The sequence below is a fragment of the Penaeus vannamei genome, chromosome 39 (assembly GCF_042767895.1).
Source record: "Penaeus vannamei isolate JL-2024 chromosome 39, ASM4276789v1, whole genome shotgun sequence".
Classification (NCBI taxonomy): Eukaryota; Metazoa; Arthropoda; class Malacostraca; order Decapoda; family Penaeidae; genus Penaeus; species Penaeus vannamei.
Window position 1 is genome coordinate 27,325,425 of NC_091587.1, and position 22,500 is coordinate 27,347,924.

Here is a 22,500-nt window from a genome sequence, read left to right on the forward strand (position 1 = left end):
AGCCTCACGGAGTTTAACTTGACTCATCTCCAGGACCTGCCAAGGAAGTCTTAAAGGTTTTAGTGTGATATTTACCATATTTAATGAATCTAATAAAAAAGGAAGGACATCATTTGAAGAATCCTCACTCATGAAACTATAGATAAAGATAAAGACATTTTCAATACCTACTGCTGTTGCATATAGCCTACAACAACAGAAACTTGTCTTAATATTTTTGAAATATCAGTCTTGAAGCATGGATATATATATCTCACTGAGATTATTTCTAGTCTTTCATGGGTTATCTTACAGAATCATGGTTGAGAAATGAAAATTATTGCCAAAGGAGTTACCTTAATAATTTTGCTTCCTAACCTGGTTATCATGAATCACGTGATAGTTTAACTTCTCAGCACCGCATGGCTGTCCTTTGTGGAATTCTCTTGTTCACTCATTTACTTAAGCAGTTTGTCACCATGGCATCTAATAGTATTCCTACCTGATCTCACATGTTTATCCTATTATTATTAACATCATTAAAAGTATAATAATTATCATTATTACCTATCATATATTATCAACTGTAAATAAAATAATAAAAGTAAAGAAACAAAAACGTTAGAATATGCTGAAGATCTTTTTACTGCATTATTGAAGAGGCAACATAGTAAAAAAAAAAAAGGCCATCTAAATATTCATGTGTTTTCCTGATCTCCTTACTGGTTAATTTACCATTTCTTAGGCAAAACCCTTCACAGTAATAACAGCAATGAAAAAGTGTAAAAGGATTAAAAAGAAAATAAGGATATCAAAGCTTAGCAGCGACATACCAAAACCAATGAGCAGGGGGTATCCCTTAGAATGCCATCCACACATACACAAAAAAGGAAAAGGAAAATAGGAGCAACAATGCAAGAAAATCACCTGGAATGCATTTTCTGCGATGATTTTGATCATCTTAACTTGCCGTGCATAGTCTAGTTTTGTTATTGTACCTATGGCAGTTTTGTGTTGGTTTCTCCTCTCCTGGAAAAGACTCTGAACTGAGAATTGTTAAGGTTAATCAAACAGCATCTGGACGGCAAGTATAAGCCTGTCACGCACAGATTTAGACAAGGGATTCTGTATGACTGTTATTATAGATCCTGTCAAAGGTACATGTGATCGGCCACAGATGATTCGACATGGCATTGCCCAAATGAACGAGTGAGTGAACCACATCTTAAATGCATAAACTACCAAAAGAATTACCATATGAACCCAAAACCTTCCTAACCCTGGGGTATGCCCCCGTTATGCCTTATCTTCCTATGGAGGCTTCACCCCTGAATCCCCTCCCGATTGCCATATTTCCCTACTGGGAATTTCCCTACCGGTGCCTCTAGATCGCTAATGACTACAATTAGAAATACAAATTTATTTTACCTTGAAGTTGAGGGGACAGTGAGTAGGAAGTGATGAACTGCTGATGAAATTCTACAACTGGAATATGGTTATTGTATTTCACTGAGTTTAGTACTATCCCTGATATTGTAACGATTTCAGTGAAAGATCGATTCCACTGCAAATCGGAAACCCAAGTAGTACTGTAAATAACTTCACTTTTGGAACAAACAAGAACTGTGATGACAGAAATGTCAAATTTGCTGGGAAATGGCAGTGATGCGCAAGTATGGAGGTACCTCGTATTTCTAATGAAACTATGGTACGTATATGGTAAAATCGATCAGACTGTGTATTTAAGGAAAGAACATTTGATAATTGCATATTTCGTTAAAATTTTATATAGATTAGAATACAGAAATACATTATATTACTGTATACTTATAAGAAATTTGCCATGACATCACAAGCTACATGCACCAAAACAGTTTATGTTGGGGTCCCATGCAGCTAAATTGTTTGCTGCAATGCGAGGAGGACTGGACTTTGTTGCTGGAGGCACATGGTGACTTAGTCTCTGCGCAGCATTCTGTGTGCCACATTTTTGTTATCTAACTTGAATAGGTTCACTTCTGCAAATCAATTTTGATAGCAAAGAATGTAGTTTTTCATCTCCTACAATGCTATGACCTTCAATTTTCTCCTAGTCGGTGCGGTCCTTCCATCAGTACTTAGAACAGCCATATTCCAATCATTATAAATTCATAGAGTTTAAGAGTTTTAATTGTTTCAATTCAACACATCTGAACTAAACTTCCTGCCTTCCATTGCTAGGGCTAGGAAACATACAAGAACTTCCACTCTCAACAAATGATCACTCAGTATTTCTATGATTTATCTTTTGACAACACAGAAAATATCTTTGAGAAATAAGGCAGACAGAGCCAGCAACTTTTCTCTCACTGTGCATTATGGTGATAGTAACTATATGACAGCATTGTAATTCAGGAAACAATCATTGTCTCAATTTGATAGGATTCTGATATAGCCAGGTATAACTAGCTAACATAAATGGTTATAAGAATGACACATACACTATAACAAACACAGTCTGAATTTGAGGTTATAAGAGCATTTCTTCTGATCATTCCAAACTCATTAAATAATCAATAAAAAGATTGTCTGATATAGTACTGTGTCTTTTCAAGATACCATAGACATTGGAATATACGGCCGGCTGGGAATTTACCTGTACTTTTCAGAATATCTGTAAAGTCAAAAATTACTGTCTTCCATGTTTCTCAAGTTTAAAAGTATTAGAGTAATTTCTCCATTCTATTACTAATTAATACAATTTAAGAAAATGTCTTTGGGAAATAAACAATTACATCAGGCAAGAGAATATCCTACTTCATAAAATAAGCATGAATCTATTACATTACCGGTACCCACCTCTGGTTACGATAAAATACTATTGTTTGAAAGTTCCGGTAATCATTCAAAGAACAGATAAGATTAATGGACACAAAAATGTCTACGTCCGTCCTGACATTGTATTCTTATATGGACTAATAACTTCATCGCAGGAGTTTTTGCCAGTCGTGGAAGTCTCCCATTGGCCCGCAGTCAGAAGGCAAATCAAAAACTAGGAAAAGCGTGGAAGCCTCACTTTCCTTCAGCCTAAAACGCCATAATTCAAAAGGATACACAACTTCAGCTGGTTCACTGTTGTGTCGCTGCCTTGCCCCTTCCTCTCGCTGAGGCAAAGTCGGCCCAGGTGCGTCAGACACACGAGTAGAAAGAGAAAAATTGGATCCGGGAAGTGCATCGCTTCCTCCTGTCACGACGACGGCAAGGGGTTTGTTTACACCTTGACAGTTATGCCAGACCGGCGGAAAACCCTATGAATGTATGTGTGTGTGTGTGTGTGTGTGTGTGTGTGTGTGTGTGTGTGTGTGTGTGTGTGTGTGTGTGGTGTGTGCGTGTGTGTGCTGTGGTGTGTGTGTGTGTGTGTGTGTGTGTGTGTGTGTGTGTGTGTGTGTGTGTGTGTGTGTGTGTGTGTGTGTGTGTGTGTGTGTGTGTGTGTGTGTGTGTGTGTGTGTGTGTGTGTGTGTGTGTGTGTGTGTGTGTGTGTGTGTGTGTGTGTGTAAGGGTGTCAATTAGGAAGCAGCCCCCCCTCCCAAGACGGTATTTCCTCCCTCAAAGTCAGTCTGGCTCGCACCCCCTGAAAGGCTACAAATTTTGAACATTTTACCCATATATTACTTAAAAATGCCACTAGAAAAGCTCATTTTTATTTTTTCGCTTTGCTTGCCTACACTCCCTCCAACAAAAACTGAAATGAATCCCCTGACTGTATTTATGTATTTTAATCCACATGTATACATATGTATTTGTTTAGTTAATTAATTGTGATGTTTTGTTTTAGGGAGTATATCTATTGAGGTGAAAGCCTGCATTCAGAAGTTATGTGTGCCGTCACATAATCATTATAATCACATAAATACCCATAGATTTATGATGAATTATAAAATAAGTGTTGTTTCATACGAGAGTCGAATAGGTTTTCATTCCCGGCTTCGGTTTGGCAACACTGATGCCCACAGCTGATAAGAGCATCGTCTGCTTCCCGTGGCGCCAGATCTTGAAATGTTGCCATAAATAAGATGAACATTTGTGCCACGTACGATTGCGGCCCTTAAAGAAGATTTATATTGTGAAGATATATATTTAAGCATAAAAGGATGTCAATACTCTAATTAAACAAAGTTCATAACAATATCCCATTTGCCCTTGGAGTAGGACTACCATCATAGACGATCAAAGGACTAAATGTAAACAAGGATCGGAATAGACAATAGCGCCTTTAAATCCTACAGAAGAAGGATCGGATAATTATCCGAGTCAAATGCGATGCTCTTTTTACTGCAGTTGCATTATTTTTTTCTGTCTGGCTGACCTCATACCAGCTGGCTAGGAGTGAGGGTCGAGGAAAAGGGAATAGGCGATGTACTGTGATTGAGTCTGGCCTGAAAAAAAACATTTAAAATGAGGAGCAGAAGCAATTCCGGTGTGAGGCTCGACTACTACCATAGGATCGTCTACCGCACTATCCTGAGGCACCAGGTAACACGCCTGTCATTGAGAACCTAAGAACTAGGTGTGATATTTCTTTGCAGAGGTTTGTGCGGATTGCATGACGACTATGATGCAATTTTGTTTTGTGCTTGTTTGCAAAGAAGGGTCACACTCCAGAGGTCAAAGTGCTGTTATTGTTATGTGCGGGCAGAAGGCGGCGTAGGAAAGCACTTGTTATAGGTATTACCCACGAACTGTGAAATATATTCCTATATTTTTCGGATTGTATGAATTTTTGTCGAGGAACTTGAATTCTTTACAGAGCTTGATAATGTTGGAAGATTTTAATACAAGACGGTATATTTAAGAGGAATAATACTTTTTACAGTAGAATCATGGAGAAATAGAGCTGAAAATAGGTAATGGTCATAAAGAATATTAAATTTGGTTTGATTACACAGCAAGTAATTTTCAACTATTTGTGTTAAGTTGCAATTGTTGCCAAAGCTCCACCATCAAGTTTTCAGTAAGACAGAACTTGCAGGTCTCCATGACATTGCAAGGTCAAATGAGGAGCCAGTGTAGGCCCAACTCTATATTGCTAGAATATGTATAGTGGAGTTGTTAGCCTTTGTTAGGATATGAGAGACTATATCTTAGCAATACCGTCACTCTGTAAATAGTTGAACTATTGGTAACTCAATCCTTTTAGAAAATGTAGGTTGAAAGAAACAAGTAGGCTGAAAAAAACTATGAAGTTTTCATATTAAAGTTTTCAAAAATTTAAGCTGTACAGATTTTGGTTACAGATTTTGGTAAAGAAAATCTAAACACCCAGATTTCCCATAAGGTCAAAACTAATAGCGCTACAGAGATCTACATCATTAATATTTGTGCTATATTGCTATGATTTTAGTAATTCTTTATGGTACAGATGTACTTGCCAATCCCCAACTCCACATCACAAAATTTATTCAGCAGTCTAAATTGCCATGACTTGGCAGTGCTCGCAGGGAGGGTTGATAGGGGGCTCTGCCCCCTAATGCCCCCTGGCAAGCATTGTTTTGACATTGGTATGTATGGCAAGATTGAATTGAAACTCGGGTGCTCTGAGTGGATTTTGGCTGAGAACGTACTTTGGCTGAGAGCGGAGCTTTCTGTGATCTTTTACCTTTATTTGTGGCATTACCATTCATGTCTGCAGATTATTTCTTGTTCTGATGAGTGCAATTGTTTGTCCTCTACAAGAATATCACATTCATTTTGCCCTAACTTAGTGAGTATATAATGTAAAGATTATTCATAATTTTTTTATCATTGTCATCAGTGAGCTCTTTGGAAGATTTCCTAACTGGTTGTGAAAATGAGTGGTAAATAAGATACTTGACAAATGGAAAATGTTAATTTTCTGTCATGGAGGTGTGGTCCAAGATGCCGTAGGAACTACAGTTAAAGTACAATTGAAACTCCTTCACTGAACTGAGTCCTCGTTGTTTGAAGAAACTGCCCCCAACCATCAAGTGCCTTTTTGCTCACTTACCCTAACCCCTTGACCTTACACATAATATCATTGTCTTTTTTTTTATCTTTTTTTTTTTATTTGTTTTTTTAGTTTGCAAGTAAACCCTATAAGGAATAGAATTTCCTTTGTGCATTAACTCTAACATATATGAGTCATGGTTCATGGATAGTTCATTCCATCTTTGTTTACAGGTGGAAATGATTTAAGAGACCCTTCCCAAATGCCCACTGCAAGATCTTTGTGCGCTCATGATGAGTCATTTGGCCCTCAGCCAAATTTTTTCCGGATGTAATAGTCATGTCACCTGGATCCAATTGTTTAATACATCTTTACTCTCCATTGTAAAGTGAATTTTTATTTTCACATGATATCAGAATGATTTCATACTCACACTTGGTTAATGCTCCAGGATGCAGTTACGGGCCTGCTTCCTGCAAGTAATCTCAACGACCATGCTTGGGTGCGAGACAACCTTTACTCCATCATGGCAGTGTGGGGACTCTCCATGGCTTATAAGAAGAATGCAGACTTGGATGAAGACAGAGCCAAGACGTATGAGCTGGAGCAGGTAAGACATTGCTTTGTAGAGGTTATTTTCATGGTTCTTTACGAGGCCAACTTTCTGCTAGGGATGTTCTTTCTCGCTTCTTTTCTATTCTGCAATGTTTTTCTAATACATATTTTTCTTATGTTCATATTTCTAACATATTTTTCTGTTTTCATTCTATGTCAAGTATGTATACATATTTTTTGCCCTCGTTCATATTTCCTGTTTTCTGACTTTCATTCTCTTTCCTTTCCTTTACAGTATTGTTCCCTTCATTTGGTACACCATTTCTCAATGATTTTTAGATGTATTGATTGTGAAGTTTAATAGAATCATACTCTGTTTGCAGTTGATATGAAGTTTTACCTTTCTTTCCTCAGAGTTGTGTGAAGTTGATGCGCGGGCTCCTGAACTGCATGATGCAGCAGTTGGACAAGGTGGAGAAATTCAAACACACACAGGCGCCCATTGACTCCCTGCATGCAAAGTATTCCTCCAAGACGGGTCAGATTGTGGTCAAGGACAACGAGTGGGGTCACTTGCAGATTGATGCCACGTCACTCTTCCTCCTGGTCCTGGCGCAGATGACGGCATCAGGTATGGCTGTGGAGTGCGAACTGGGAATCTTGATTTTATATTTGGTGGTTTAAAGTAGAGGAACTGGAATAGATGAAATTTTGATGTGGGAAACTATGTGGTCATTATCACTTATTTATTTTAGCAGATTTTCGTTAAATAGATCTAACTGATAAACTAAGATGTACCGTTTCATTTTCAGTTTTCCGTTTTACCATTTGCACTTTTTTTTTAGACTGATAGTTGCTCACCAAAATTCTTGTAATATATTGCAAGCTTGAAAAATTAAAATTTTGTCACTAAAAGAAGACATTGTTATGTCCCCAATGAAAATGTAGCATCCAGAATCCTACTGAAAATATTGAAAATTATATTATTTTAATTGTTTATATTACAGTGCCAATTCTGTAGTAGTTGTATTTTTATTTTTAGGAATTCTGAGTATATCATTTATTATTGTAAAGTATCTTCACATGAAATCTAAGTGGACTACAATTGTGACTATATAGTATGACCACTATGTGTATTACAGTATCAGTATGTACAAGATATTCAAATTTGAAGAGATGTGGTTCCATCTGTACTCACTTTGTTCTATTTTCATATCATTTCTTAATTATTAACAAGAATGTAGTTTTACCAGGTCAATGAGTCATTGAAAATGCTATTTGAAGCAAGTATTGATCACTACTTCATGGCTGTAATGATTTGTGTTTGTTTGCTGAATATTTCCATAGAAAACTTGAATAGACTGACACTAATTGCAGATTCATCAAAGTAGACCAAATGCTATACTATCAAACTGCTTGTAATTTTTGACAGTTCAAGATGTATTCAGAATAGAACAGAAAAAGGACTATGTTTTACACATTGCATATTGTATAAGAAAAAGAGTATTGATTTTATGATTTGCTTCTGTAAATTGTTATTTTACAAACTTTTTGCAGGTTTACAGATTGTGTTCAACCTGGATGAAGTTAGCTTTATCCAAAACCTGGTCTTCTACATAGAGTCTGCATATTGCATTCCTGTAAGTATTTTGTGCAGATTTGATTTAATTCAATTTCATTCATTGTCATGTAGATGATTGATAGTTTTGGTAGTTGTTGCATGTAAAGTATAAAATAATGTAAAGAATTGTTATATTTATTCTTTTTGAACCAGACACACCTTTACTTAAGCCACACATTTATTACTTATTTATGCATCGACTGCAACGACATAGATTAAAACAGTTACACCTTAGACATATATAATCCTTGTGACAGGATTATGGAATCTGGGAGAGAGGAGACAAGACCAATCATGGCCTGCCAGAACTCAATGCTTCAAGCATTGGTCTAGCAAAGGCAGCTTTAGAGGCTATGAATGAATTGGATCTATTTGGCGCGAGAGGTGGCCCAGCTAGTGTCATCCACGTGCTTGCTGATGAGGCCCAGAAGTGCCAGGCTGTCTTGCAGGTCAGCCAAGTGTTGTTGTTAGTTTATTTGAGGTTGTAAGTTGCATACTGTCTTCAGGGAAAGGGGAGATGAGTAGAGGTGGTTAGAATGGAGGAGGCTTTTGGAGATATATTGACATATATAAAAAAACAGGGAAAATTATATCAAAGTCAGACCTCAGGCTGGGAATTTATTTTCCTTTAGCCAGGTCTTTGTGAAAATATATCTTTATGTAAAGTGATAAATGTTGCTAAAGGGGTAGAGGAAGTGCATGTATAACATTCTTAAATAAGTAGAAATGTGGTTTGATTTATCAAGTTACCATATGATTGGCCTAAACAGAAAAAATGAAGTGATGCTACACTTATTACATATTCATTGTTTCTGAAAAGAAGAGTGTTTTTCTCAGTCTATGCTGCCACGTGAGAGTAACAGCAAGGAGGTTGACAGCAGCCTCCTGGCAGTCATCAGCTTCCCTTCCTTTGCTGTGGATGACCCAATGCTCATCAAGCTAACGAGGGACACCATTCAGGATAAGCTGCAGGGACGTTATGGGTGTAAGAGGTTCCTCAGGGATGGCTACAAGACAGCCAAGGAGGTAAATATTGATATGAAAGACTTTTCTTCTTCAAACCCCTCTTGGTCATTATGATTTGATATTAATGTTAATATAAATATTTCAGTGTAACATTAACTTTTGTGTTAGAGTCTGTTTTCTCATACCTTTAGAAACATCATTGATTGTAAATAATCAACAGGATCCCAGCAGACTGTATTATGAACCTTGGGAGCTGAAAAGGTTTGAGAAGATAGAATGTGAGTGGCCTCTCTTCTACTGCTATCTCATTCTAGACTATTGCTTCCAAAATGACAAAGAGGCTGTTAAGGAGTATGCAGAACAGCTGGAGGAGGTGAGTGTGTGAAAGACTCCATGTTAATGTTTTTGAACTTTTTATTTTTACTTAATGATTATGGACTGGAAGCTAGCTATTGAGTAGAAATTACGTATTTTTTGTTTGGTATATACCTTTGTTTATCCTTTTTTCATCTATTTTTTTTTCTTAAATCATACCAAAGTCTTGCTCTTCCTCAGCTGTTAGTGACTACTGATGACGGCCTAAGACTTGTACCCGAGATCTACACAGTTCCAGCAGAGAATGTGGAGCAGGAGTACAAGGAACCAGGCTCTCAGGACCGCGTGGCTGTTGGCAAGCTGCCCTTCATGTGGGCTCAGAGTCTCTTCATTATGGGGCGACTCTTGCAAGATGTAAGTAGTAGCTTCTTGTGCTCGGAGTTGAATGTTAGTATTGGAGATACAAAGAGATATCTATATTTGTATTACCTCTGTTTGCAATATTTGTATATATATATATATATATATATATATATATATATATATATATATATATATATATTTATATATATATATATATATATTTATATATATATATATATATTTATATATATATATATGTTTTTTAATTATGATCATGGTCATCACTGTCCTCAATATCATCATTGGCATCTTTATCATCATTATCATCGATGTCATCATTGTTATTATTTTTCATTATTATTAATGAATCCATTCCTGCCGGCAGAATTTCTTGGCCTGCGGTGAGCTCGATCCCCTCAACCGTCGTCTGGGCTCGGAGAAGAAGCCAGATGTGGTGGTGCAAGTGGTGGTTCTGGCAGAAGACTCGAGCATCCAGGCCAAACTGCAGGCGCTGGACATCCCTGTGCAGACGATTGCTGAAGTGGCACCCATTGAAGTGCAACCAGCAAGAGTTTTGTCAAAGCTCTATGCTCATCTAGGTATAGGATATAGTTCACCATTTAGTTTGTGAAACAGGACTTCATTAGTCTTTTTTATTATTATCTTGATTGTTTGGGGGTATTAGTTGTTTTATTTTGTTTTATTTAATATGCAAATAGTGAAGTAAATATGGATTACCTGAGGTGCTGAGCATAAAGGTATATGAATGCTGATGACATTACAGGTCGTAACCAGAAGCTAGGTCTGTCTGGTCGTCAAAGCCGTGACGTCGGTATTCTTTCGACAAGCAAATTGTATTCTCTTCAAGATAGAATATTTGCATTTACTCCTCAGGTTAGTGAACATGATGAATCTTTGATATTTGTTTTTCTTGTTCTTAAAGCCTTGAGAATTAAGATTGCGGTCTTATTTATAATTCTTTGAGGTAAAGCAATATAACTAGTTACTCTCAGGTTGTTAAAGGCTTGCAAATAAATGCAGTAGTCTGTATATGTCTGATTAATATTTCTCACGAGATAAACAAAAAATAATCAATTGTTAATATTATCTGTTTTACAGGTTCTGATTTTAAGGGAATATAATCAGAATGTAAACTGATAATTACCTCCAATCTCTAGTATCACTGATTCTTTGTTGCAGCAGATATTGCAGTTGAAACTTCAGTATTTTCGTCTTGCATTCCTTAACCCTCACAGCATTCTACTTGGACTTTCTAACCTGCTGATCTTTTCAGTTCGTAGATCGACAGCGATTCTTCATTGCCTCTGATCTGGACCTTCTTTTAGACATTTTCAAAACTGAACTCAACTTCTTGCAATATACTTGGAAGCACATGTTGGGGCGTCCTATTGTCACGTTGGAGATCAATCAAAGCTTCTTAGGTAAACGGTTCAGGTTCATCAAAGACACCCTGTACCACCCCCAGCTTGCATAGAGAGAGAGAGTGGCTGGTCCCTGTCAGTCCCTTTTAAACACTTGCTGGAAAGTCCCAGTTAACATATCCCCCTGAGTGGAAGAGTTTAACTCCATTAACTGCATCCAAATGTAGAAAAAGTATGAATGTAAATGAATATCATCATAATAGAAGAGGTGTAGTTGACTGGTTTCAAATATATCTTTGTCAGAAATACATGTATTTCTTACAAAGAAATATTTCAAACCGGCCAAATACATTTCTTGTATTGGGAAAATATTCATTCTTATTCATACATTTTCTACATTTGTCAATCTGAAAATGGTTCATAGCTGCATCCAGTTGTAAATGTGCTAGTAGTTGACTTAGTCAGTTCATATGATGGTCTCCGAGCCAACTCTTGCTGTGCCCAAAGCAGGCTCTGTTTCGGTCATAGTGAAAGGCTTGGTTTTCAAAGAGGGAAACACAGAGGAGACTATCATGTTAATGTTGTTGTCCTTGTTTGTAGCTTAGAGGAAATATGCCATGATAGACCTTTCTTTGGTTAACTATGTCTGTTCCTTCAACAAAGTATTTTTTAGTGTGTAATCCTTTCAAGGTTTCACATTTTATCATATTTGATTGATGGTTAAAAACATTTTTCAGTCTAAATAAAAGATATTCTCCCATTTTTATCATCTGAGTTTTGTCATGATTGTTGGATTAATAGTGTCTTATTCTTGTATTATCATTTTAGTATAGAGTTTTTTTAGGTATTTTTTCAGTGGACAGCAGGATTTTAGTTTGCCAGGATCATATTTTTTGTGTGTGCTGCTCCTACGACTGATAGAGTATGTCTGCTTTGGTGATCATTGCTTATATATTATTGTCTTAGAAATTTGACAGAGATTATAAATGTAGTATTTAGATTATTTGGATCACTAATTCTTGCTATATTTTGTTTTGTAGAGGAAAACAAACATAGATTTGAAACTGCTGGTATGCACCTAATTGGAAATGCTTCTTATTTTGTTGCATTAAAACAGTCTCTGAAAATAATTGTGAAGGCTGTGATGGAGGAAAAATATTGTAGAACATCCTAACTATACGAAAGATGCTGTACTTTTGAAAATTTAGGGATGATATTTTCTCTTGGCATTTGTCCATACTAAAAGTCTTTTTTTGATAGTTACACTTTCATGGTATTTGCAGTTGTGATGCTTTATTAGGTGATAGGGAAGTGGCTGTTATATTTTCTTTTCTTGCAATCCTGATAGTAATATATTCTCTGTTGGAGTTATGAGTTACCATAACCATCATCATATCAGTGGATTTACTCTCAGACTTGATTTTTTTTTCACAAATATTCCTGAATGATATTTGATAGGTAATTGACACTGGAGCTGGAGTTGAGAGTCTTGTTGATTTACTGAACAGCTTAGGTGAAAATTTATATTTGAGATATGAATTTGAAATGGAAATTAGATATTATATTTTGCATTAGATATTATTTCTTGCATAAAATAACTTTTCAAGAAACAATAGATATCTTGAAGTTTGGGATTTTTTCATATCTGTTGTTTCTTTTGAATTGTCGGATTGCCTAGAGAGTTTAAAGGGAACAGAGACATTTGCTTCTTGATTTTGTTTGCCAGGTCTTGTAGATATACTGCAGGACCATGATTCTGTTGATTTTTTTTCTTTTGAAGCATATTGTGTGCTGTTGCATGGAAATGCTATAAACCTGGATGGATTTAAGACTTACATCAAGGTTTTAGATGTGTAGTCAATGTTTTGTATACTAGCTTTTTTATGTGTGGTCAGCATGACTATACTGGAGGGTGTAGAGCATTTCCCCAGTGTATTTCTAGGAACTCTGTTAAGGTAAGGGAAAAGTGAAGGGACTTTCGTTATTCAACAGGCTTGAGCATCATTGCATATTATCAGTGCTCACCATGTCCTGCACACCATCCATAGCAAAGCAAATCAGTGGTTGATTCCATGTGATTTCGAATGACATATGACTTATGTTATCTGATGCATAAGTTTTTACATTTATATGTACCCCCACCTCCCAGTGTTTTGTCATAATGCACGTAATTGGAAAAGGCTTTCAGATCAAATACTCAGATTATTGTCTACAGACCCTTAAATATGAATTTTAAACATTGTTACTCTTCTGCCATCTTTTCTGTCACAAAGCTGTTATGATGCATTTAAAGTGAATTTATACAATAAACAAAAAAAAACTAGGTATTGGAACACAGAAGGGATCAGGAAGATATGTTTCTGCTTTTGCTAAATATTATTTTGTAGAGCTATTATCTTTTGAAGAAAACAGTATTAGAGACTTACAGTTTTGTAGTTTATAGGCAATGTTTAATTATGATGAAATTTAGAAAAGGAATATATTGTCTTTATGTTGTAAGATAACATGATATTTTGAAAGAGCTGATGTAGAGTTCATGTTTGAAGGTAGGGTGAATTAGGTAGAAATGTTAAAGGGAGGCATTCTTGCATAAGGTCTCTGGTATGAGAGAGAGAGAAGAGAATAGATGAGAAGAGAAGGGAAAGAGGAAGAGAGCAGGATACTGAGGGGGGCAGAATATTATATAGTAGAATGTGAAGTTATATCCACATGTTGTCCACCTATAGAGGTAGAGGAAGGATATAGAATGTACTATGTTTGTTTGTTTTTCTAATTGGGATGTCTTTCTTTGTTATGGATGTCTAGCTTGATTTTTCTACCGTAGGATGTGTTTGTTTGTGAGACGGAAAGTAATTGATAGAAGACTATAGTTTCAAATGTAGGTGTAGATAATAATCTGCTCATGAAAGTCAATAGCAATTCACACTCTTTGCTACAAGAATAATGAGAATAAGAAAGTGAACTAGTTTGTTTTATTATAGGAGTAGAAAAGATATTGAACAATGAACACAACTTAGACAACTGTGCCAACATATTATTTAAGAATCTTTTTCATGCTGTCATATCAGATTCATTTTGTGTTTGTGACTAGTATGCGATGAATTAAGCCCTGCAGAGAAATTTTGGATTTTTTTCTTTTTCATCATCATTACTCGATGCCAAGTGGAAAAGAGTTGAAAAAATGCCTGTGAAGTTTATCTTATTTTTTCTTCCTGTTTAAGCCATGGATGCTGGTGGTGCATGGATATTACCCGTGTCCACTGCGATTTTGATGAGTTGTTTTCGCTTACACTTTGACAGCTCCAGAAGCACTCTTTCATGCTTTCCTCAGTATTGTGTCTGATGAATTATTAATCCTTTTTAGTTTTTCAGTGTTCTGTTTTTCATATATTATTTCTTTCTTTTTTTTTTTTTTCCTTTTTCTTTCTACAGTAGGAAGGTAAGGAGACATCATTTTTCTTTTTCCTTTTTTCTCTACTTTCTCAAAAAAGGAAAGGTTGCAGGAACTGAAAATGATTGTGCTTTCTGCTAACACCTTTTTCTAGTACTTCGATTATGATGAGAGTTACCTGTCCAATGACGTGGACCTGGGGATGTACTGCTATGCCGCTGCACTAGATTATTTGCGATCCACTTGGAAAGACATTGGCCGGCCAACAGTTTGTTGTACAATGAGGACTGGCTTCCTAGATGGTATGTTCCTCAAAGGCCACAAAAGAGAGAGAGAGAGAGAGAGAGAGAGAGAGAGAGAGAGAGAGAGAGAGAGAGAGAGAGAGAGAGAGAGAGAGAGAGAGAGAGAGAGAGAGAGCGAGAGAAAGAGAGAGAGAGGGGGGGGGAGGAAGAGGGAGAGGGGGGGAGGAAGAGGGAGAGGGGGGGAGAGGGAGAGGGGGGGGAGTAAGAGGGAGAGGGGGGGGAGTAAGAGGGAGAGGGGTGGGAGGAAGAGGGAGAGGGGGGGAGGAAGAGGGAGAGGGGGGAGGAAGAGGGAGAGAGGGGGGAGGAAGGGGGAGAGGGGGGGAGAAAGAGGGAGAGAGGGTGAGGGAAGAAGAGGGAGAGAGGGAGAGGGAAGAAGAGGGAGAGAGGGAGAGGGAAGAAGAGGGAGAGAGGGAGAGGGAAGAAGAGGGAAAGAGGGAGAGGGAGAGAGAGAGGGGAAGAGGGAGAGAGAGAGAGGAAGAGAGGGAGAGAGAGAGAAGGAGGGGGAGAGAGAGAGAGAGGGAGGGGAGAGAGAGGAAGAGGGAGAGAGAGAGAGGAAGAGGGAGAGAGAGAGAGGAAGAGGGAGAAAGAGAGAGGAAGAGGGAGAAAGAGAGAGGAAGAGGGAAAGAGAGGGAGAGATGAAGAGGGAGAGAGAGGGAGAGATGAAGAGGGAGAGAGAGAGAGAGGAAGAGGGAAAGAGGGAGATGGAGAAAGAGAAGAGGGAGAGAGAGAGAGGAAGAGGGAGGGAGAGAGAGGAAGAGGGAGAGAGAGAGAGGAAGAGGGAGAGAGAAAGGGGGAGAGGGAGAAGGAGAAAGAAGGAGCGGGAGAGGGAGAGAGAGAGGGAGAAGGAGAAGGAGAGGTAGAGGGAGAAGGAGAAGGAGAGAGGGAGAAGGAGGGAGAGGAGGAGAGAGGAAGAGGTGGAGAAGGAGAGAAGGAGAGGGAGAGAGGGAAAATGAGAGAGGGAAGAGGAGAGAGGGAAGAGGAGAGAGGGAAGAGGAGAGAGGGAAGAGGAGAGAGGGAAGAGGAGAGAGGGAAGAGGAGAGAGGGAAGAGGAGAGAGGGAAGAGGAGAGAGGGAAGAGGAGAGAGGGAAGAGGAGAGAGGGAAGAGGAGAGAGGGTGAAGGAGAGAGGGTGAAGGAGAGAGGGAGAAGGAGAGAGGGAGAGGAAGAAGGAGAAGGAGAAGGAGAGAGGGAGAGGCAGAAGGAGAAGGAGAGGGAGAGGGAGAGGGAGAGGGAGTGGGAGTGGGAGTGGGAGTGGGAGTGTGAGTGTGAGTGTGAGTGTGAGTGTGAGTGTGAGTGTGAGTGTGAGTGTGAGTGTGAGTGTGAGTGGGAGTGTGAGTAGTGTGAGTGTGAGTAGTGTGAGTGTGAGTGTGAGTGGGAGTGGGAGAGGGAGAGGGAGAGGGAGAGGGAAAGGGAAAGGGAAAGGGAAAGGGAAAGGGAAAGGGAAGAGAGAGAGAGAGAGAGAGAGAGAGAGAGAGAGAGAGAGAGAGAGAGAGAGAGAGAGAGAGAGAGAGAGAGAGAGAGAGAGAGAGAGAGAGAGAGAGAGAGAGGAGAGGGAGAGGGAGAAATAGAGAGAGAGAGAGAGAGAAAGAGAGAGAGAGAGAGACATGCATATATATGCATAGACATACATATTATTATACATGTACATAAATATGTTTACACACACACACACACACACACACACACACACACACACACACACACACACACACACACACACACACACACACACACACACACACACACACACACACACACACACACATACACATACACACATACACACATACACACACACAAACACACACACACACACACACACACACACACACACACACACACACACACACACACACACACACACACACACACACACACACACATATATACATATACATCTATCTATATATGTATGTATGTATGTATGTTGTATATAATCAGGTCAGCAGTTTCACTATACGAGAGGCTTTTTAAACATCTTGTTTAAAAAGAAACAAAGGGCCTATAACAATTTCTATCCAGTATTTATAAGTTTTGTGAAATCATAATTGTAGGGAGAAAAAAAGGTAATTAAGCAAATATTACATTCTGTAAAAGTTTTTATATATAATGGAAATGTGAACAATATGAATATCTTGTTAATTTTTTTGTGTAAAGCAGCTTTTGGGTAAATCTGTATGCAAACCTCTAAAGAACTGAGAATATTTGTTTTTTGTCAGTTGATAAAATCTGTATTGACATCCTATGACATCCTAGAGAAAATTTCACTGATTCTTGGCGATGTCTAATAATTTCATAAGGCCAATCCCAGTATCTGGGATGGTGCCTCAGGAGCCCAGTTGTGTGCCAGATGATAGCCCAGGCTAAGCGCAGCATGTGATTTAGTCATTTGCCATTTAGCGGCTGCCAGAAAAGAGCTGTGGGCCTCTTAGGATCGCATGGGGAACCTAGGGCAATTGATGATTTCAGTCTGCATATTTTTCTGCTTATTTGTTATTTATCAAATAGATATGATTGCTTTCAGGTCCTTTCTCTTTCGGCTCCAATTATATTGTTTGAAATGCTTGTTTTGGTTCATGGGAGCTGTTGGTGTCATTTACAGTTTGCTTTGCTTTGAAGTGGATGATTAGCTGTGTTTTGATGACAATTATGTTGTGTTATTTGAGTTTGGAATCTTGATTTGAAACATTTAGAGTGTGTTGAGAAGTGTTGGATGTATTGGTGTATTGACAGTTTTTCAAGAATTGAGCGGCAGAAGTCTTATTTGAATTGATATCATGTATTATGACTGGAAGCGACAGAAATGACCATGCGTTTACCTACTGGTCTATATATAAGTACTCATTCTAACTTCTTTTTTTATATTGATGCAGCTTAATAGGAGCCATGGCTTTTATTAAACTCTTTATATATAATTTTGTGTTTCATGTGAATAACTAAAACTATTTTTGAATGGCAGGAAATAATCTGTTTGGTTGAAACCTGATTGAATGTTTGCCAGAAGAGTGTTTTAGATTTCAAGGCAAATGGTCTCATGTTGAACTCTCATTTGATTTCCAGATGAATTCCACTTTATCCTTTTAGAAATCTCTTACATTATTCCTTCTTACCAAATAATTAGATTTAATTTTCCTTTTTTTATCTAAATTTTTGCTTTACTGCTATCTATGCATGCCTTTTTTTATTTATTTGGTGTATAGTAATAGAAAAGGAATGGACCAGTCTAATCACACCTCTCTAGGCATTGTGATATTACTCGTAGAATAAATGTGAGACCATTTGTTGTTGTAGAGTGTGGACACAGAGGAGTGGTACGCCATGCATGATATAAACCTGCTGTGCTATTACCTGAAGTCACATGTTGCCTTCCTGAAAGAGACTTGGTTCAGCTCCATGCTTGGCAGACCTACCATTACCTACCTTGTCCAGTCTTTCATGCTAGGTAAGCTGCTCCTTCTGCTTATACATGAGCTTGAATAGGGAGAGAAAGGTAATGTAAATTGTATATGTCTTGCTGTACAGTTGTGTTTTATAGCATTTATTATCATTGCTGATAGCTTGTATCAGAATGGGAAAGAAATAAAGGGAGACTTTTAGATTTGTATTTAGAGGCTTCTCGTGCATCAAAATATTTAAAAACTTGTTAATGTCTTTATCACAGTGTTTATAATTGTAAAAAAAAATATATGTTTTAGAATAAGGTTTAAACAACCTAATGTAGGCCAAGTTGTTGGGAAATTTATTATTATTAAAACTAATTGATAATATGACTAATTATTATCATAAATTGACAAAGGGTCAGTTTAAATGTTTTAAAAAAATTATCATTGCTATGATTTTGCTTGATTTGGTATTCAGTAACTGCTTGTATTTTATGTTTAATGTATACTCTTAAAGGATGAAGCAGAGCAATTGTTTTTCTCAGGTGTGTGTACACGTGGGATGAACTGTAATCTGAAAAATAAGTGGTCATGTTATAGATGTCCAAATTAAGACAAATTAAGCTGAAATCATCATGCATTAAAGTAGAGCAAGAAACATGTATTTCCTTCCCTGTGTATACATAAATACCTGAATTTTATCTTCCTTTAGGAGTTTAGTGTTAAATGTTGATGCTGCTTCTTGCCTTGATATGTCAACTGAGTGGAAGAGACTGTAGATGTCCTTACATTTCTAAACTTATTTTCATTTACTGACAAAGATTATGAGGTTGATGTGAGTTTGATCTATTACTTTATGATTAATTCTGTACTTTGTTCGATGTGTTGCATGTGAGACATGCTAGAAGTTGAAGAGAGATATATTGTTTTTTTATAGTTGGTTTAATAATCAATTGATTTCAACATTAGGATGAAAATGGCAATACATGTATAGAATATATATATACATATATATATATATATATATATATATATATATATATATATATATATATGTATATATATATATATATATATACATATATATATACATATATATAAAATCTATATTCTATAATCTATATAATATATACATATATATAATGTATATATAATATATATATATAATATATATATATATATATATATATAATATATATAATGTATATATATGTACCTGTGTGTGTGTCTATATATATATATATATATATATATATATATATATATATATATATATATATATATATATATATGTATGTATGTATATGTATATATGTATGTATGTATATACATGTACATATACACACATGTGTGTGTTTACTTATGTATGTATGTATGCATGCATGCATGTATATGTATATGTATGTATATATGCACATATGTGTGTAGATGTATATGTGTGTATATATATATATATATATATATATATATATATATATATATATATATATATATATATATATATATATATATGTATATGCATATATTAATGTGTAAGTCCAGAAAGAAAATTTGTCATATTTGTGAAGAAGGTAAATTTACCTTGTTAGTTATAAAGTCTATCAGGTATTTAGATTCTTCTTAGTGGATGCACTATTGCAGTCCAATGTGACACTAATTACTGATCTGATTCACGCAGAGGATGGCAAGATCCCAACAGCAATGGTGTCCACCCTTAAGAAGATAAAGAGTGGATACATCAACGGAACCAGGTAAGAAAAAAAATCATTTGGTGATGAGGTTTGAACGATGATTTATTGATACACTTTACTGAGATGATTGAAAAGAATTAGACTTTTAGTGATGGGTATATGTGTAGCTGTTATGGAAATTCTACCCTTCATAACGGGAAATGTGCATATATGCCATGAAGCTTATTTAGAATTCAATTATTCAGTTATTAGCATTCATTTTATGGAGGTGGTTTATCAGGTTTCAGTTCAGCAGAAAAGTTATGTTGTAATATGTTTTGGCTGGTTGCAACGTGTGTTTAATGAGTAGTTCAGTCTTATTCATGTAAAACCTTTTATTACCTGATTTGAATAAGATAATTAACACCAAAAAATAAGAATAGAAAGTTTACGTATCTGTGTATTTTCTTTCTTTCTTTTTTTCCCCCTTTTTCTTTTATTCAGAGTCGCACTTGGCAAGATGCAGGAGTTCCTCAACACGTCTTGCATCACAAGCCTCAATTTTCTCCATGATAATGAGAATGGCTACCCTGACAGTGAGTCGTCTGTGTTGGCCTTTTTATCGTTACTATGTAAAGAAGAAGCATATATACACAAATACTTAAGAATCGTTACCAGGATTTGAATTAGTCTATTGGATATAGTGTGTCACAAATGAGTGAGAGACACCTTTCAAATATTTTTATTGAAATAGGTATATAATAAATGATGTTAAGGATTGGAATGATTATTTAGTTCTTGAAATGGAAATGAAAGATACTTTATTTTTTATTGTTTTTGTACATAAAGGGCATTGCCATAGACTGTAAGCATTATAAATTTTGTGAGTTGCATCTTTAACATAAGTTTCCTTGCAGGTCTGAAACCAGAAGTAAAAGATTACTTGGAGAAGCAGATGCGAGGTTCCCTGTCGTGGAGGAGAGCTGATCTCGTCCGCATGTCTTCAAGGTAATGATCAAATTCCTCTGGTGCTCTGGGGGCTTGGGTCTAGGCCATTGTACAAGAGAATATTACAGTTCTTTGGCTATGGCACCTGTGTCTGTGAAAGAGAGATTTAAATTGGTCTTTCTTTGGCTCTTTCTCTTTTTTTTCCTTCTTATCCCTTATTCTCCCTCTCTCTTTCTCTCCCTTTCTCCCTCCATCCTCCCTCTCTCTCTCTCTGCCTCCTTCTCTCCCTTTCTCCAACCATCTCCCTCCTTCCCTCTCACACTGCCTTAATCCCTGTGGTCTTCTCTCCCTTTTTCCATCCAATCCTTTTATTCCACTTTTAGTCCATCTTCAGATACTAAGAAATTCCTTCATTTTTCCTTTAAAGGTTTGGTGAGAAGAAGTCGATCAGAGACCCTACTGCCCGGCGCAAGTTCTCCGTCAAAGGAACCATCCGTAAATCTCGCACTCTGCTCGTTGATGATGAGAAAGGTATGACATGTTGAAGAGGAGGCAACCCCAGCACATTGATATTGTCATTTAATCTGTTGTCTCTTTTCTCTCCTACTTCTCACTGTTTCTTGTTACTTTGTTTTCTCACTCTCTTTTTCTTTTTTCTTAATATTTTATACACTCATGTGCATGGTAATGACATAGTCAGGCAGTGATTCCTTAATCTGAATTGGATATGCATTTCAATTTGCTTTCAGGTTTTGGTAAGTCCAGACTCCCTTCGGATGGGGTCTAGTCCCACACTCCTTTTAGCTGGCTTTGTTTTGTAGGATTTGAGCATCAGTTGCAAACAAAATCAGTGAAGGACAGAAATGAGATTAGATAAGTTAAGACTGATGATTGTTATTTTTGATAGAATGGTTGACCTTACATGCATGATAGCAAGTCTGTTTTCTGAGCAAGGCTGGAGCCATTGCAGGGAAAAAACATTGCAAGGGACCATTAGAGAAGAGTGGTTCTTCAGTCTACAAGGATGCTTCTGGTTTTCAGAATTAGAAATACATATACTTCTAATATTCTAAAGCCTAATCATTGGTATCAGGTATAAGATGCTTAATATCTGACTCATTGTGTTTAAATAAGAAAGGGATATATCTGATAAATGACTGAGAATCAGATAGTGAGAAAATAAATAGTAAAAGAATAATATAACCATTGGCCAATGAGGTTGCTAGAATCTAATTTCAAGTGGAATCCCAACTAATCAAGCCTTTTATATATGATGAAAGAGAGTCTTCTGTGGCATAGTGTAAGTATTGACTTGCACCTTATTGGGTGGGAATCTCCAGAGATATGCTAATATTCTCTAAATTCCACATATTGGAGAATGGCAGCCCAGGATAAAGTGGAAACAGATCCAGAAAATATAGAAAGTCAAAACTGTATTCCTTTTTACTAAGTCTTTAAACTTCTTTTTGCCATTTCTTTATATATATATATATATATATATATATATATATATATATATATATATATTATATATGTATATGTTTTTTTCTTTTTTTTCTTTTGTCTTCCTTTTTCTTTAAGATCAGTTTGATAATTTTAGGTGATGTGATATTTGATACCACAAGTAAAACAAAGACTACAGCTTGTGACAGTCAACACAGTCACATGATTTTTACAGTTTTTAAA

General features: G+C 36.7%; 2 protein-coding genes across 18 annotated transcripts in view; one reads left to right on the top strand and one right to left on the bottom strand.

The window, feature by feature from the left end:
* LOC138860117 (coiled-coil domain-containing protein 134-like) lies at window positions 1–3,307 on the bottom strand (the record flags this gene model as incomplete). Its single annotated transcript, XM_070117078.1, is given in 3 exon segments — window positions 1–36; window positions 907–1,025; window positions 3,073–3,307. Coding segments are annotated over 3 exon segments (276 nt in total), but the record flags the coding sequence as incomplete, so codon positions are not given.
* Window positions 3,308–4,313: 1,006 nt separating this feature from the next.
* Window positions 4,314–22,500, top strand: part of LOC113816272 (probable phosphorylase b kinase regulatory subunit alpha) — a 106,102-nt gene continuing 87,915 nt past the window's right edge. For 10 of the 17 annotated variants that reach the window (XM_070117079.1, XM_070117082.1, XM_070117085.1 and 7 more), the window contains exons 1-15: window positions 4,314–4,491; window positions 6,375–6,533; window positions 6,893–7,109; window positions 8,036–8,118; window positions 8,357–8,548; window positions 8,937–9,125; window positions 9,286–9,438; window positions 9,621–9,794; window positions 10,129–10,342; window positions 10,528–10,637; window positions 18,108–18,258; window positions 19,875–19,947; window positions 20,371–20,462; window positions 20,784–20,874; window positions 21,242–21,345. In XM_070117079.1, coding sequence (XP_069973180.1) covers window positions 4,414–4,491; window positions 6,375–6,533; window positions 6,893–7,109; window positions 8,036–8,118; window positions 8,357–8,548; window positions 8,937–9,125; window positions 9,286–9,438; window positions 9,621–9,794; window positions 10,129–10,342; window positions 10,528–10,637; window positions 18,108–18,258; window positions 19,875–19,947; window positions 20,371–20,462; window positions 20,784–20,874; window positions 21,242–21,345 — 2,080 coding nt within the window. In that variant the 5' untranslated portion in view covers window positions 4,314–4,413. Of the gene's footprint in view, window positions 4,492–6,374; window positions 6,534–6,892; window positions 7,110–8,035; window positions 8,119–8,356; window positions 8,549–8,936; window positions 9,126–9,285; window positions 9,439–9,620; window positions 9,795–10,128; window positions 10,343–10,527; window positions 10,638–11,037; window positions 11,186–14,670; window positions 14,819–18,107; window positions 18,259–19,874; window positions 19,948–20,370; window positions 20,463–20,783; window positions 20,875–21,241; window positions 21,346–22,500 lie in introns of all 17 variants that reach the window. The other 7 variants (XM_070117087.1, XM_070117089.1, XM_070117095.1 and 4 more) reach the window with 5 other exon arrangements.